The following is a 13,046-nucleotide window of genomic DNA, read 5'->3' as shown; positions in this document are numbered from 1 at the left end:
TTTTATTAAATTATTGTATTTCATGTACATTATCTCTCAAAAAATTGACTCGTAGATACTGAATATGAACAAAATCAGTCCAATAGTTTAGTAGAAATCGCTATACACAGATAGACTAGTACTAAAATTATTATATTTCATGTACATCATTCCCTGATAAATTGACTCGTCGATACTGAATATGAACAAAATCCGTCCAATAGTTTAGTAGAAATCGCTGTACACAGACAGACTAGTACCAATATTATTATATTTCATGTACATCATTCCCTGATAAATTGACTCGTAGATACTGAATATGAACAAAATCCGTCCAATAGTTTAGTAGAAATCGCTGTACACAGACAGACTAGTACTAAAATTATTATATTTCATGTACATCATTCCCTGATAAATTGACTTGTAGATACTGAATATGAACAAAATCCGTCCAATAGTTTAGTACAAATCGCTGTACACAGACAGACTAGTACTAAAATTATTATATTTCATGTACATCATTCCCTGATAAATTGACTAGTAGATACTGAATATGAACAAAATCCGTCCAATACTGGTAGTGTAGTAGAAATCGCTGTACACAGACAAGACTAGTACTAAAATTATTATATTTCATGTACATCATTCCCTGATAAATTGACTAGTAGATACTGAATATGAACAAAATCCGTCCAATACCGGTAGTGTAGTAGAAATCGCTGTACACAGACAGACTAGTACTAAAATTATTATATTTCATGTACATCATTCCCTGGTAAATTGACTAGTAGATACTGAATATGAACAAAACCGTCCAATAGTTTAGTAGAAATCACTGTACACAGACAGACTAGTACTAATATTATTATATTTCATGTACATCATTCCCTGATAAATTGACTCGTAGATACTGAATATGAACAAAATCCGTCCAATAGTTTAGTACAAATCGCTGTACACAGACAGACTAGTACTAAAATTATTATATTTCATGTACATCATTCCCTGATAAATTGACTAGTAGATACTGAATATGAACAAAATCCGTCCAATACCGGTAGTGTAGTAGAAATCGCTGTACACAGACAGACTAGTACTAAAATTATTATATTTCATGTACATCATTCCCTGGTAAATTGACTAGTAGATACTGAATATGAACAAAACCGTCCAATAGTTTAGTAGAAATCGCTGTACACAGACAGACTAGTACTAATATTATTATATTTCATGTACATCATTCCCTGATAAATTGACTCGTAGATACTGAATATGAACAAAATCCGTCCAATAGTTTAGTAGAAATCGCTGTACACAGTCAGACTTACTTACAAATGACTTTTAGGAACCCTCAGGTTTATTGCCGCCCTCACATAAGCCCGCCATTGGTCCCTATCGTGAGCAAGATTAATCCAGTCTCTTGTCATCATATCCCACCTCCCTCAAATCCATTTTAATGTTATCCCCCCATCTATGTCTCGGTCTCCGCAAAGGCCTTTTTCCCTCTGGCCTCCCAACTAACACTCTATATGCATTTCTGGATTCGCCCATACATGCTACATGCTCTGCCCATCTCAAACGTCTGAATTTAGTATTTCTAATTATGGTAGGTGAAGAATACAATGCGTGCAGTTCTGTATTGTGTAACTTTCTCCATTCTCCTGTAACTTCATCCCTCTTAGACCCAAATATTTTCCTAAGCATCTTATTCTCGAACACCCTTAACCTTGGTTCCTCTCACAAAATGAGAGGTCAAGATTCACAACCATACAGAACCGGTAATATAACTGTTTTATAAATTCTAACTTTCAGCTTTCTTGAGAGCAGATCGGATGACAAAAGCTTCTCAACCGAATAACACCAGGCAATTGCCCATATTTATTCTGCGTTTAATTTCCTCTTGAGTGTCATTTATATTTGTTACAGTTGCTCCAAGATATTTGAATTTTTCCACCTTTTCAAAGGATAAATTTCCAATTTTTTATATTTCCATTTCATACTAAGCTTATGATCTGGTCACGAGAAATAATCATATACTTTGTTTTTTCGGGATTTACTACCAAACTGACTACTTGTTTGCTTTAATAAAAAGTTCCCTAATAGTTTGCAGATCTGTTTACAATGGAAATTTTACATCCAAATAAATCACTGACGATACATAAAGGAAAGTAACTCGGCGATTTATATATTTTTATAGTTCCCAATTAATTCGACAAACACAATATTACTCGCCAATATAATTTGTTGTGTATTAGCATAACAAACTATAGTTTTATCAGTAACAAATTCACTTTTATGGGCCATTTCACACTATATGAGGCATTGTCGAGTATTATTTTAAGAAAGAATAAAGGTACACCACGTCTTGGCTATAAATTAGGAAATATTCGTACTGGTATACAAAGAAAAAAATATGAGAAATCAAATAACTCCTTCCTTCCACCATAAGTACTTCGGTTAGTGTTTACATCAAGGATGGTTCTTATTTTGGACACACAATAGGTTACTAAGCGAGATGAGGCAGAGTATTTGCCATGAAATTACCTGACATTCCTCTTTTTTTTCAACTCATTAAGAGCAAATGCTGGGTAACTTTCAGCACTGGACCTGGACTCATCACGTTCATCTCATTGAGTTGCTAAGTAACCATACAAGTTGACAAAGGGTCATAAAATAATCTTACACTTAAGCAAAAACCTCGGAAAATATACTATCACGTAATCAGCCCAAACAGGAATCGAATCCGCGCTCCAGCACAACTCTGAATCAGCAGACAATTGCACTTACCACTCGAGCCGCCCCGGTGGGTTTAATGTGTGTTCTGTACACCTTGGTTACAAGACTCATTTTTAATAACATAACTTTTCAGAGCTTTTGGATGACGTCATAAGTCAGTTCTACTGTACAAACAGTTATATTATATGAATTAGTGCAAAACAATAAAAGAAACCAGACTAGGCTTAAAAATGTAAGACTTACCTAATTTAAATTTGGCCTCATCCTATTTGAGGCAGTCTGCTCCTGTATTCACACAGCAATCTCGCCACTTCTGCCACGCCCGGAAGTCCTCGTCTCGAACTGCGTGAAGCATCTGTTGCGATTCGGCCTGGATCTCCTCAGCAGTGTCGAAGGGCCGCCCTTGAGCTTCAATTTAGTATTTGGAAACAGAAGTCACAAAGAACCAAGTCAGGCGAGTACTGAGGATGTGCAATGACTGTCGCCATGTTTCTGTCGTGCCACAGTCGCGGTATTTTGTATGAACGTCCTCATGCAGCTGCCACAAAAGATCGCATTAACTGTCTGACCAGGAGGGACAAATCCCAGGTGCACAACTCTCTTGGTGTCGCAGAAAGTAATCACGATGGTTTTGTTGCATGCTGACTTATCTTGCCTTCTCGGATCTCGGAGATTAATATTCTACCATTGGTCTCATGTTGTAGCTATAGTCTCGTCCCCTTTGATGATCCTGGACATCTTTGGTCTGTTGATTGAGATCTTCGCAGATGTTGAAGCAAAGGTTCTTTTGATCATTAGACAACAGATGAGGGACGAATTCTGCAGTGATGCAACGCATGTTCAGACCACCTCTGATGATTACCAGAGCTGAACCAAGCGAAATACTCCAGGTGTCAGCAACTTGTTGAATCGTTATTTGACAATCAACCCAAATAAGTCATACAGTTTTTTCCAGATTTTCACAAGTAGTGCTGGTGTGCAGTTCAGAATTTTTGTCGTCCTCCATTGATGACAGACTCTTTTAAAATAAGCGTGCCACTTAAAACATGGAGTTCGGCCCATGGCTGGCTTTGTTATCATACACCTCCAGAAGTAATTCATGGACCTCTTTCATAGATTTCGCATGTACACGGCTCAATGACACTTGGAAGACCGATGCATCACGGTGAGGGCTATTCCCTGTAACCATTCACCACACTGGAGCCAAACATGGAGTATCCAGTACAGTCCAGTTTCTTTTCAGAAATCAATATACTTCATAAATGACTTATTTTCTTATTTGGTGCATATTACCTAACTGATTTCATATATATATATATATATATATATATATATATATATATATGTCTTTTGGATGAGAGTTCAAGAAAATAAACTATGTTGTTGTTGTTGTTGTTTTCTAATGCCAGGCATTTGACAATAAAGTCATTTGACCTCTTGCACTCGAAATATTTTTCAAAGATATTATCATGGTCAACCACTGAAGCATAGATTTTGAGGTGTTCCGAATCCATTTCTTGGTTTGAGTTGCACAATGGGCAGTGGTAAATTGGGAATTAACTGTGGATCATGATCCAGAGAGTTCCATTTTTTCCCTTGAGATTGTGTTATCAAATTTTGTTTGTTGAAGTATAAGTATGTAGATTTAGAAAATAAACTATAAACAATATCATTCACAACATGATAAAGGAGCTGAAGTTCATCTTATTTGGTGCATATTAAATGATTTCATATATGTATGTCTTTTGAATAATAGTTCAAGAAAATAAACTATAAACAGTAATATCATTCACAACATGAGAAAGGAGCTGAAGTTCATCTTCTTATCTGGTGCATATTAAATGATTTCATGTATGGTTTAGAAAAAAGGAATTAAAATGGAGTTTATGAAACCTGAAAGTGCAAGTTCTGCCATAAAGAATTCATAAGTAAGTACTTTACGAAGTTTATTTATTAGGAAAACAGAAGTACAATCAGGGACTTATCTGAAGTTCATGATATTGTAAAAAATCTCACAAATAATACTTTTTACACAATTAAGTTCCATACACATGGATGACACCCACAGCCTGCATAACCACATCCTGAAGAAGAGTGATTGTTTCTAATTATGAAGAACTTATAAAAAGTAATTTCATGAACACCCTATTAAAACAATGTGTATTTCTCAAGTTCCATTGTTACGGGATTTTTCTTCCTTTATGAAGACCAAAAGTTATTCATTTAAATGGTCCTGTGATCTTCTGAAACTCTCTTTTTATCTTTTCGCTTTACTTCGGCGCCAAATTGTAAAGCAAGTAATGACTGGCTGCAGCACTTCAGAGGAATGCATGGCATTATCTTCAAAGTGGCGGCCAGGGATGAAATGTGTACTCGTTGATGTTGCTTATTCTTGCTCACACTAAGAAAGTGAAAGAAATCTTGAAAAAATACAAGCCTGATATCCTTAAAGCTCAAGAAACAGAGCTATTTTTCCTAATCTTGCCAGGAAAAACTACCGCTTGTAAGAGGAGAAAATAGAAGAAACACATTCTAGCTGTTCTTTAAGATTCAACTCTGCAGGCACCAAGAAGTTGAGACCACCTGATGAGCTCATTACTTGATCCTAATCCTAGACACATAAAAAAAATGTTTACAGCTTCCAAAGTAAGACAATTTAAACTGCATTTTACATGTTAAAGTTATCTGTTTCACCCTGTTTGTTTGTTATGTATGATTTTTCTAAACTTAGTTTAAAGTTTCAATCGAACCAATGTCATCTTCCAAATTTCAATTGGTTGTAAGGCAAATGTACATATTTATTACCGAACCAAGCAGAAATTTATTACTGCAATTATACCTGACAAAAATGTTTGGAGCATTTTAATTCATTTTTCTTTATCTGTAATGTAAAACCTCTTAACAACCCTGTACACGCAAAGACTCACCTGGACGTAAGTCTGTAAAAATCTAAATTCACAGGGATATGCTCTCGTGTATGAGCAAAAAGCATCAAGACTTTCGGCCTTGAATTAAGTCTCCAGAGTTCAGAAGCTGCTTAAATTTTGCCTACTGTAACACCCTCGAAATCAAGCAGTAGAAAAACTAAACATAGAAATAAATAATACTGTGAGCATGTGGTCGAGATTTCGTCATTGTTTCGTTTTAAGCAGTTCTCTGTAGTGAAATAGTGGCAAACAATGAAAGTACAGATTTGAGAAACTGGATTCTCACGCATTTCTGTGAAGGAGTACCATTTATCAAATGATTGTGCTTCTCCACGGGGAATGATTTCAACGACCTCTTACGACTTCATGAACTATAATTGAGGGGTTTGCCGGAAAAAGACCGTATACGTCAATATGGTGACTTGAGTTACAGGCAATCTAAGATTTTAAAACGCACCTGAATAAAATGTTATACAGATAGTGAACAAAATTATACATTAAATTAAAAATCTTAGCGAGTATAAATGTTTTGTAGCATTTAGGCAATTTATATTATTAAATTTCCTTATATTTGTACCATATAAAACTTCGGTCTATATGCCCTTTATCCATATAATGATTTGCTTAGGGGATTTAATGTAGATTTCAGATTTAAATTTCACACGGAATTGAAACAAAGATACATTTTATGACATTTATTATCTACTTCTAAAGTAATTTACATTATTTCAGATATACTGAGTAGACATTAAGTACGCAAAGCAAAATCTCTGAATATAACAGAAAAAGAAAATCTCCATTTTGTGTGAACATAAATAAATAAAATTTATTCTTTGTATAATCCTGATAACAATAAGCCCAAAAATCTGAATATTGTAACGAATCTCTTTACAGAACATAAAATATTTCTGTCTGAATCTATGAGTTTCATAAGTTTGTTTACTCTTAAAGCAAGGACAATAATGAACATAAAAAGCAGTGAAAGGAAACAACTGGACTGACTAAATTGAACTATATATATTTGCTCAGTCTCTACCAAGAGAAAACGCACACAGTACAGTATGCGTAACCCGCAGCACTAGCTCTACTTGTAGACTGACTGACTAAATCGCGCACGCTCGCACGCAGCCCTGTCCTGCAGGTATGTACAGTACAATCAAAACAAAATTTCGCTACTATAATTATTCACTACATTTTAAACCGTTTTCCCGAAGAAGGGCGTAGAGGTCTATCCGCCTTTCTTCCGGCAAACCCCTCAATTGTAGGAAGTCTGAGCGTGTATGGGCAATCATTCAATTCAGAGGTAAATCTGCACAGATAGGTCTCCAACAAGTCTTTGGCCCTTACAGTGATATTTATTAACTCTCAAGGATATCTTTCTACTGAGGTTTGCATACATTCAGCATAAGTGTTCCGTCTCACCCTGTATGTAGATAAACACTGGATATTTACAAGGAAATTGGTGTAGAAAATTTGCTAACAATTAGAATTTGATGTTGATTTTGGCAGTAGTAATTTCGTAAATTCCTGCAGCACCAGTAGCTTGCAAATTCTCTGGTAATCTGTATAACATGAGGGTGCAATTTCGTCTGCCAAGTCAGTTGTAATGAGCTTCTATTCTTCTAGTTTATTTCTTCTGAATCCTAAAAAATGGACGGAGAAAATGACCAGAGTTTTCCATACAAAAGTCTAAACGACAAAACATGGCACTGAACAAAACTGATGGAAATATGTTTTTACACACACCCTGGAGATAAAAGATTGCAGAAACTATGCAAAATCGAAGTCACTTCACCTGATTTTCCTTATAGCAAAAATCCTTCAACATGAATGCTACAGTTTCTTCCAGGGAACTGTTTCACATGCTGTGCTGTATCTAAAATCATAACAGAGCCAGACTCCCACCTTCGAGAACACCACAACACTGTTACCGAGTTCTGTGCTTTTATATAAAATGGTACATGGAAGAAACAGTATACATTAACTGAAAAGTTTTCTGTAATTATAAAATGAATACAATATAGAAATTAGTTTATGCTTTGAGACTAAAGTTTTTCCCCGTATACCTAATGGTATTCACACACACCCTTCAAAACAGTTTCTTGTATAAGAGATGCACACTGTGGTCCTCTGATCAGCACTCACTTTAAGCTACGATTTGTGACATGTCATTTTCATTCTCTTATAGTATAGCAGTTTTCAAAAGTAAGAGTAACTTTAATAGCTCGTATTTCCTTTATTTTGTATGCAATCTTAAAAAAACTGTTACTGGCTTATTACAAAAGAAATGGAATTTTTGGATCACAACTTATTGCCATAACTTCACCATAAGAGTCCACCATTTTGTTCTTGTACAGTAACAGCCTCTCTTCAATGCTGTGTACAGCAACTCTGAGTTCGTGTTCTGGACTATCTGTTACAGTGTGTGACGCAGTCGTTCAACTCATCAATAATTGATTAGTGTTATTCAGTAAATAGATCAAAATTATTGTCAAATGTTTACTCAAGAACAATCTTTCCTTCAGGAAGCCCCACAAAAAATAATCTGCTGGGTTAATACCTGGCCACAGTATAGAGAACATACAGTGAAGACACCTAAGCCATTTCGTCGGAACAAATTCTGAGTGCGCATGTCACGAAACCGGGTGTATTATCTGGAACCTCCACCAGATGGATCTCCATCTACAACAGGGCTGGCATAATTTAATATTAACTGAAAACATTCATTACTCATCTTTTAACAATTTTAAAGACATGAGGCAAAGGAATGGCAATATAACCACAATAATAATTACTTCCATATGCAATCATCATGAAAATATTCACTAATTGACGCTAACGTTCAAGTCACTGTTTGAGGCTTATGTTGGTAAAACTGATCCAAGTACAACATAATACATCACGGCGTCCGTTGCGGTGAAGTGCGAACATGAACGTCAACAATGGATATAAGTATTTTGACTTCCTAGCGACATAATATTAATGACAGATAATATACATACAAGATTATTCGTATTACTGACCAATAAAGTAAATAAATAAATATTTTACTAATATTTTGATAGTGGTTTGATACTAGCGACATAGTTGGATTCACTGAGAACTAGACCTTACTGAGCTTGAATTTAGTACCAACAACATCAAAGGTGCCGACAAGAGTTGTCCTTACTGATTCTTCTTATACTGCGACCTGGCGATCTTGCACGAAAGTGCCTACTGATAACAGAACTACTAAAATTTTTATCTAACAATTCTTTTATGGAGTTAAAGATGTGAGGAGGTGCACCATTCTGCAGAATATGCTATTTTTAGGGCCGTTTGTATAAACCATTTAATCTTAGATCAGAGGTTAAATTGATCCTTGTTCTAGCTGAACTTGGAATTCTGTGTTGTATAAAATCTAATCTGAGATTAATTTGTCTCAAACTAAAGTCAACTTTGACTGAAGAAATTTCTCCGATTAAGTTAGATGATCCAAGTTCAGTTATTTCTTTCCTGTTTGAAATATACAAGTGGCAGATTGTGCAAAAAGAATAACCATTATTATTAATATTAATACATATGGCAGATACATTTATATATATATTTTTTTTCAATTTCTTGTCTCAATACACAAACAATCTTATATTTTATAAGGCTCTATCGTGTTCAGCAGTATCAAATAACATAACCTATAATTATATTATGTTTATAACAACCATTAATTATTCATGGATATGATAGGCACATTCATAAATTTTCAATTAACTGTATTACTAAACGAAAATTGTTGTTTTATAAAGCTTTATTATGTTTAGCAGTATCAAACACCATAACATGATAGCAATTTGGAAAACGGTCAATCTTCTTATTGTTCGCCATTATTTACAATGCACAAAACAAACCAGTGTCTCCAACAGAGTGTACGGAAAGTCGCCAAATAGTTGTAAAGTCGCTAGATTTCTCATTATCAACAAAGAAAGATTAAATTTTGTCACTATGGGGTGCTAAAAAGTTCCCTAAATCCCTATTTAAGCAATATAAAAGTTAAAAGAAATTGTCGTTGAAAAAGAGTTAAAGTCCGAAACATGGTCCGCGCATAACATATTTCACCTGTTTATGCACTGTTGCCAAATCCTTTTCACGTGAACTTAGATTGCATTTGAACTAAGCTAATTTGATCGCAGAAAAGTTTTATACAATAGAAGAAGTGTCTGAACTCGGTTCACTTTTCGATCTTCGATCAAAGTTGATCTTTAGTCAGGGAGTTTTGTACAATTGGGCCTTAATGTTTCGATTTCTTAAAATCGGAATAGCATAATTTTTAAGTATATTCAAATAACGTTCACCATTTACTGTAACAGTTTTTGTCATCCTATTTTCAACCCACTGCTGGAAAACTGCGTCCACATTCATAATAACATAGAATAAGCTTGATAGAATTTGCAGAGGTGAAACCATTTTTTCTACAAATAGAACTCAGTAAAACACATTTTATTTAAATTCGTTGAAAATATGTAACTACAACAGAAACAAACTCGTTGTCATGGTGATGCAAAAAAATTTCATATCTTGGGTCATAGGCCAGTGCCAGAAGTTTTAAGATTGTACAGGAGATGAAGAAAATATTAACTATTAAAATTACCTCTTACTTCTGAAAAACCCTATACAATTCATTTTAAAAATTTAGCACAGTGATAAACTCATTCTCTTGAAATGAAGCAGATGCCAAACTGGATGTGAGTCTTCATTGTGTGAGTCCTCTTATTTCTTTACATATATCGTGTGAACTGTCACACTTCTATCTTTCAAGAACCTTCTTATAATTGGGCCATGTTCAGAAAACTCTATAACCATGTTATGATGCAAGAAGGCCTCTTCCAGATGCCTGACATGCTCCTTCTGTATAATTTTCAAGTACAAGAAGTGGTCCTCACAGTTGGTGATGTACAGCTTCCTGAGATTCACGTATCGTGACATCAAGTACTCCACCACATAGCCATCGATCAGATCCAGGTGAAGGCAGCGGACAGATGGGAACTCTGGAAGGGGATGAGCCTGAGAGAGCTTCCAGTAGCAGGTGAATTCTGGAAGACCTTTAATAGAGCAGTCCGCAATGGAAAAGCAGGTCAGCGAAGGGCAGGTCTCTCCTATGAAAACCAAGTCCTTCATGCTAATACCGGACACTGTGAGCGATTCCAGCCGAGTGCCCATCTTTTGAAGCAAGGATTTGGCAAGGGAGAATTTAATTTTCGTCATAGAGAGGTGCTTCAAATACGGCAGCTGTGACAGGACTGTTAGTTCTACGCCATGGAAGACTCTATGGAAGGCAAGACTTGAAAGGTTGCAGAAGTTCTTCACCAGTAACTTGAGATCACAGTCGGAGGGCCTGTAGCAACTGAAGCTCTTGAGCAGGAGTGACCGTGGAGGAGCTCCATCCACACTTTCTGACAAGCCTGTCAACAGTTGCGTGAGGGCTGTCTGAGAGAAAAGCATGGAGTCCACATGTAGCACGTGTAATGTCTCCAACTTGTTAAAACGCAAAATGAAAGGAATGCTTTTATCAGTGAAGTAGATGGAGTCGGTAATACTCAACAGCTTCAAGCTGTCACTGCAGCTCTCGGAGAGGAGTTTAATGTCTTCGTCACGGCAGTATGCGGAGGAGGCAAACTCCTCTAGACTGTTCTGGAAGCAGGCACTCATGTCTGCAGTTAATTTGGAGAAAAAGCCTCTCATACCAAGTGCCTTGAGGTGCGAGAGTCGGGGGATTGATTTGGAGAACAGCTCGCAGTTTATCACCTTGTGGAAGTCGAGGAGAGTGATGTGGGGATCCTCGGGGATGCACTCCAGCCTCATGACCGATGGATGCAACACTGCTCCCACCACTGCCGGCACCACCTCGTCAGAATTCTCGCGCTGTCCATTGCACGACTCGACGTATGCGGAGTACAGGCGTCGTATAACCTTGACTGCCAGCTCGTTGGCCAGCACAGGAGGCACCGTTGTCGTTATCAGTTTGTGTAAAGACTGGCACGGCTGCTCGTAGTCTTCGCCCTTCACTACTAACTTTTTGAAAAAATCCGACACATAATGCGCAAATGCATCTATTGCTAGGTTTGAGAGACGGTCGGGATATGCGTATGTTCTGACTCTGAAAAATAAGCAAAGCAGTATGACACAATGCATGGCTCAAGCCTTCTAAACTACAAACACCATTTAAATTTGATGAAATGCTCTGTATAAAGCTGCTTGCACATGATTAAATTTTCATCAAATATAACACACTTACCCATACTTTACAAGTTTTATTGTCAAATCACTTGTACAATCCAACTCCCAAGATCCTAGGATTAATTTTTGATGAAAAACTTTTATGGAAAACACATTTAACGAATGTTGCTTTGCAGTGTCTACCACTATTAAATCTTTTGAAGATCATAGCTAATAGGAAATGGGGATCAGATATCATGACAATGCGTCTGTTTTCTAATGCTTATATACGATCAAAATTGATCTATGGATGTGAAATATGGGGAGGAGCATCAGCAACTCATCTACAAAAAATTTCTGTTCTTCAAAACTCAGCCTTAAGATTATGCTTACGAGTACCAAAAACCACGTCAACTGTTGCCCTAGAAATTTAATGTAGTATTCAACCACTCAGACACTATATATTACAAAAGGATCTAAAAATACATTTAAAATTGCAAGCCTCATCCAGATCTCAGATGTTCTTCAAACTGTCAGATGATATCCTGTGTAAAAAAAGAAATACCAATCTATATCACAGACACACTCATTGCTAAAACTCCAGTTGTGAACGAAATTCCTCCATGGAAATGGGTGATTCCAGAAAATAGCATACAAATTCCAGGAAATCATTCCAAAAATGATCCTCCATACATTCTTAAGTTAGATTCCATGGAACTACTCTGCAGTACACATAAGGATCACCTTCAAATTTATACAGATGGATCTCTAAATCCTAATAATGGGACATCAGGAGCAGGGTATTATCTTCCAAAATATCAAGAAAGTTATTTCATACCATGTTCATCCTCCTCCAGTCTTGACACTGAATTACTAGATATTGATGCTGCTCTTCAGTGTGCTACTCAAATTTCTGAAAAATCTATTTGCATACTTACCGACTCCAATATAATTAAATATGTACCAAACCTATATGCATATAGAATTATTCCAATTCAGAAATAACTAAGTAAACTAAAAGAACTCCAAAAGGAAATAACATTTCAATGGATACCTAGTCATTGTGGTATACCTGGAAACGAGAAAGTCGATAATATTGCAAAACAGGCAACATATTTGTAACCAAGATCTCTTCAAGTGATATCTCTATCCAATGCTTTTGCTTCAGTAAAGTCTAACCTATGGATCAACAATTGGCTCTCTTCTGACAAAGGA

General features: G+C 36.2%; 1 protein-coding gene across 9 annotated transcripts in view; it reads right to left on the bottom strand.

The window, feature by feature from the left end:
• Window positions 1-4,648: 4,648 nt before the first annotated feature.
• LOC138698669 (uncharacterized) overlaps window positions 4,649-13,046 on the bottom strand; it is a 57,827-nt gene continuing 49,429 nt past the window's right edge. For all 9 annotated transcript variants that reach the window (XM_069824818.1, XM_069824814.1, XM_069824816.1 and 6 more), the window contains one exon: window positions 4,649-11,772. In XM_069824818.1, the coding sequence (XP_069680919.1) occupies window positions 10,386-11,772 (1,387 nt within the window). In that variant the 3' untranslated portion in view covers window positions 4,649-10,385. The remainder of the gene's footprint in view (window positions 11,773-13,046) is intronic.

The sequence above is a fragment of the Periplaneta americana genome, chromosome 4 (genome assembly GCF_040183065.1).
Source record: "Periplaneta americana isolate PAMFEO1 chromosome 4, P.americana_PAMFEO1_priV1, whole genome shotgun sequence".
Classification (NCBI taxonomy): domain Eukaryota; kingdom Metazoa; phylum Arthropoda; class Insecta; order Blattodea; family Blattidae; genus Periplaneta; species Periplaneta americana.
The sequence above is the reverse complement of the archived record's forward strand: the minus strand, read 5'-3'. Positions and strand labels throughout refer to the sequence as shown.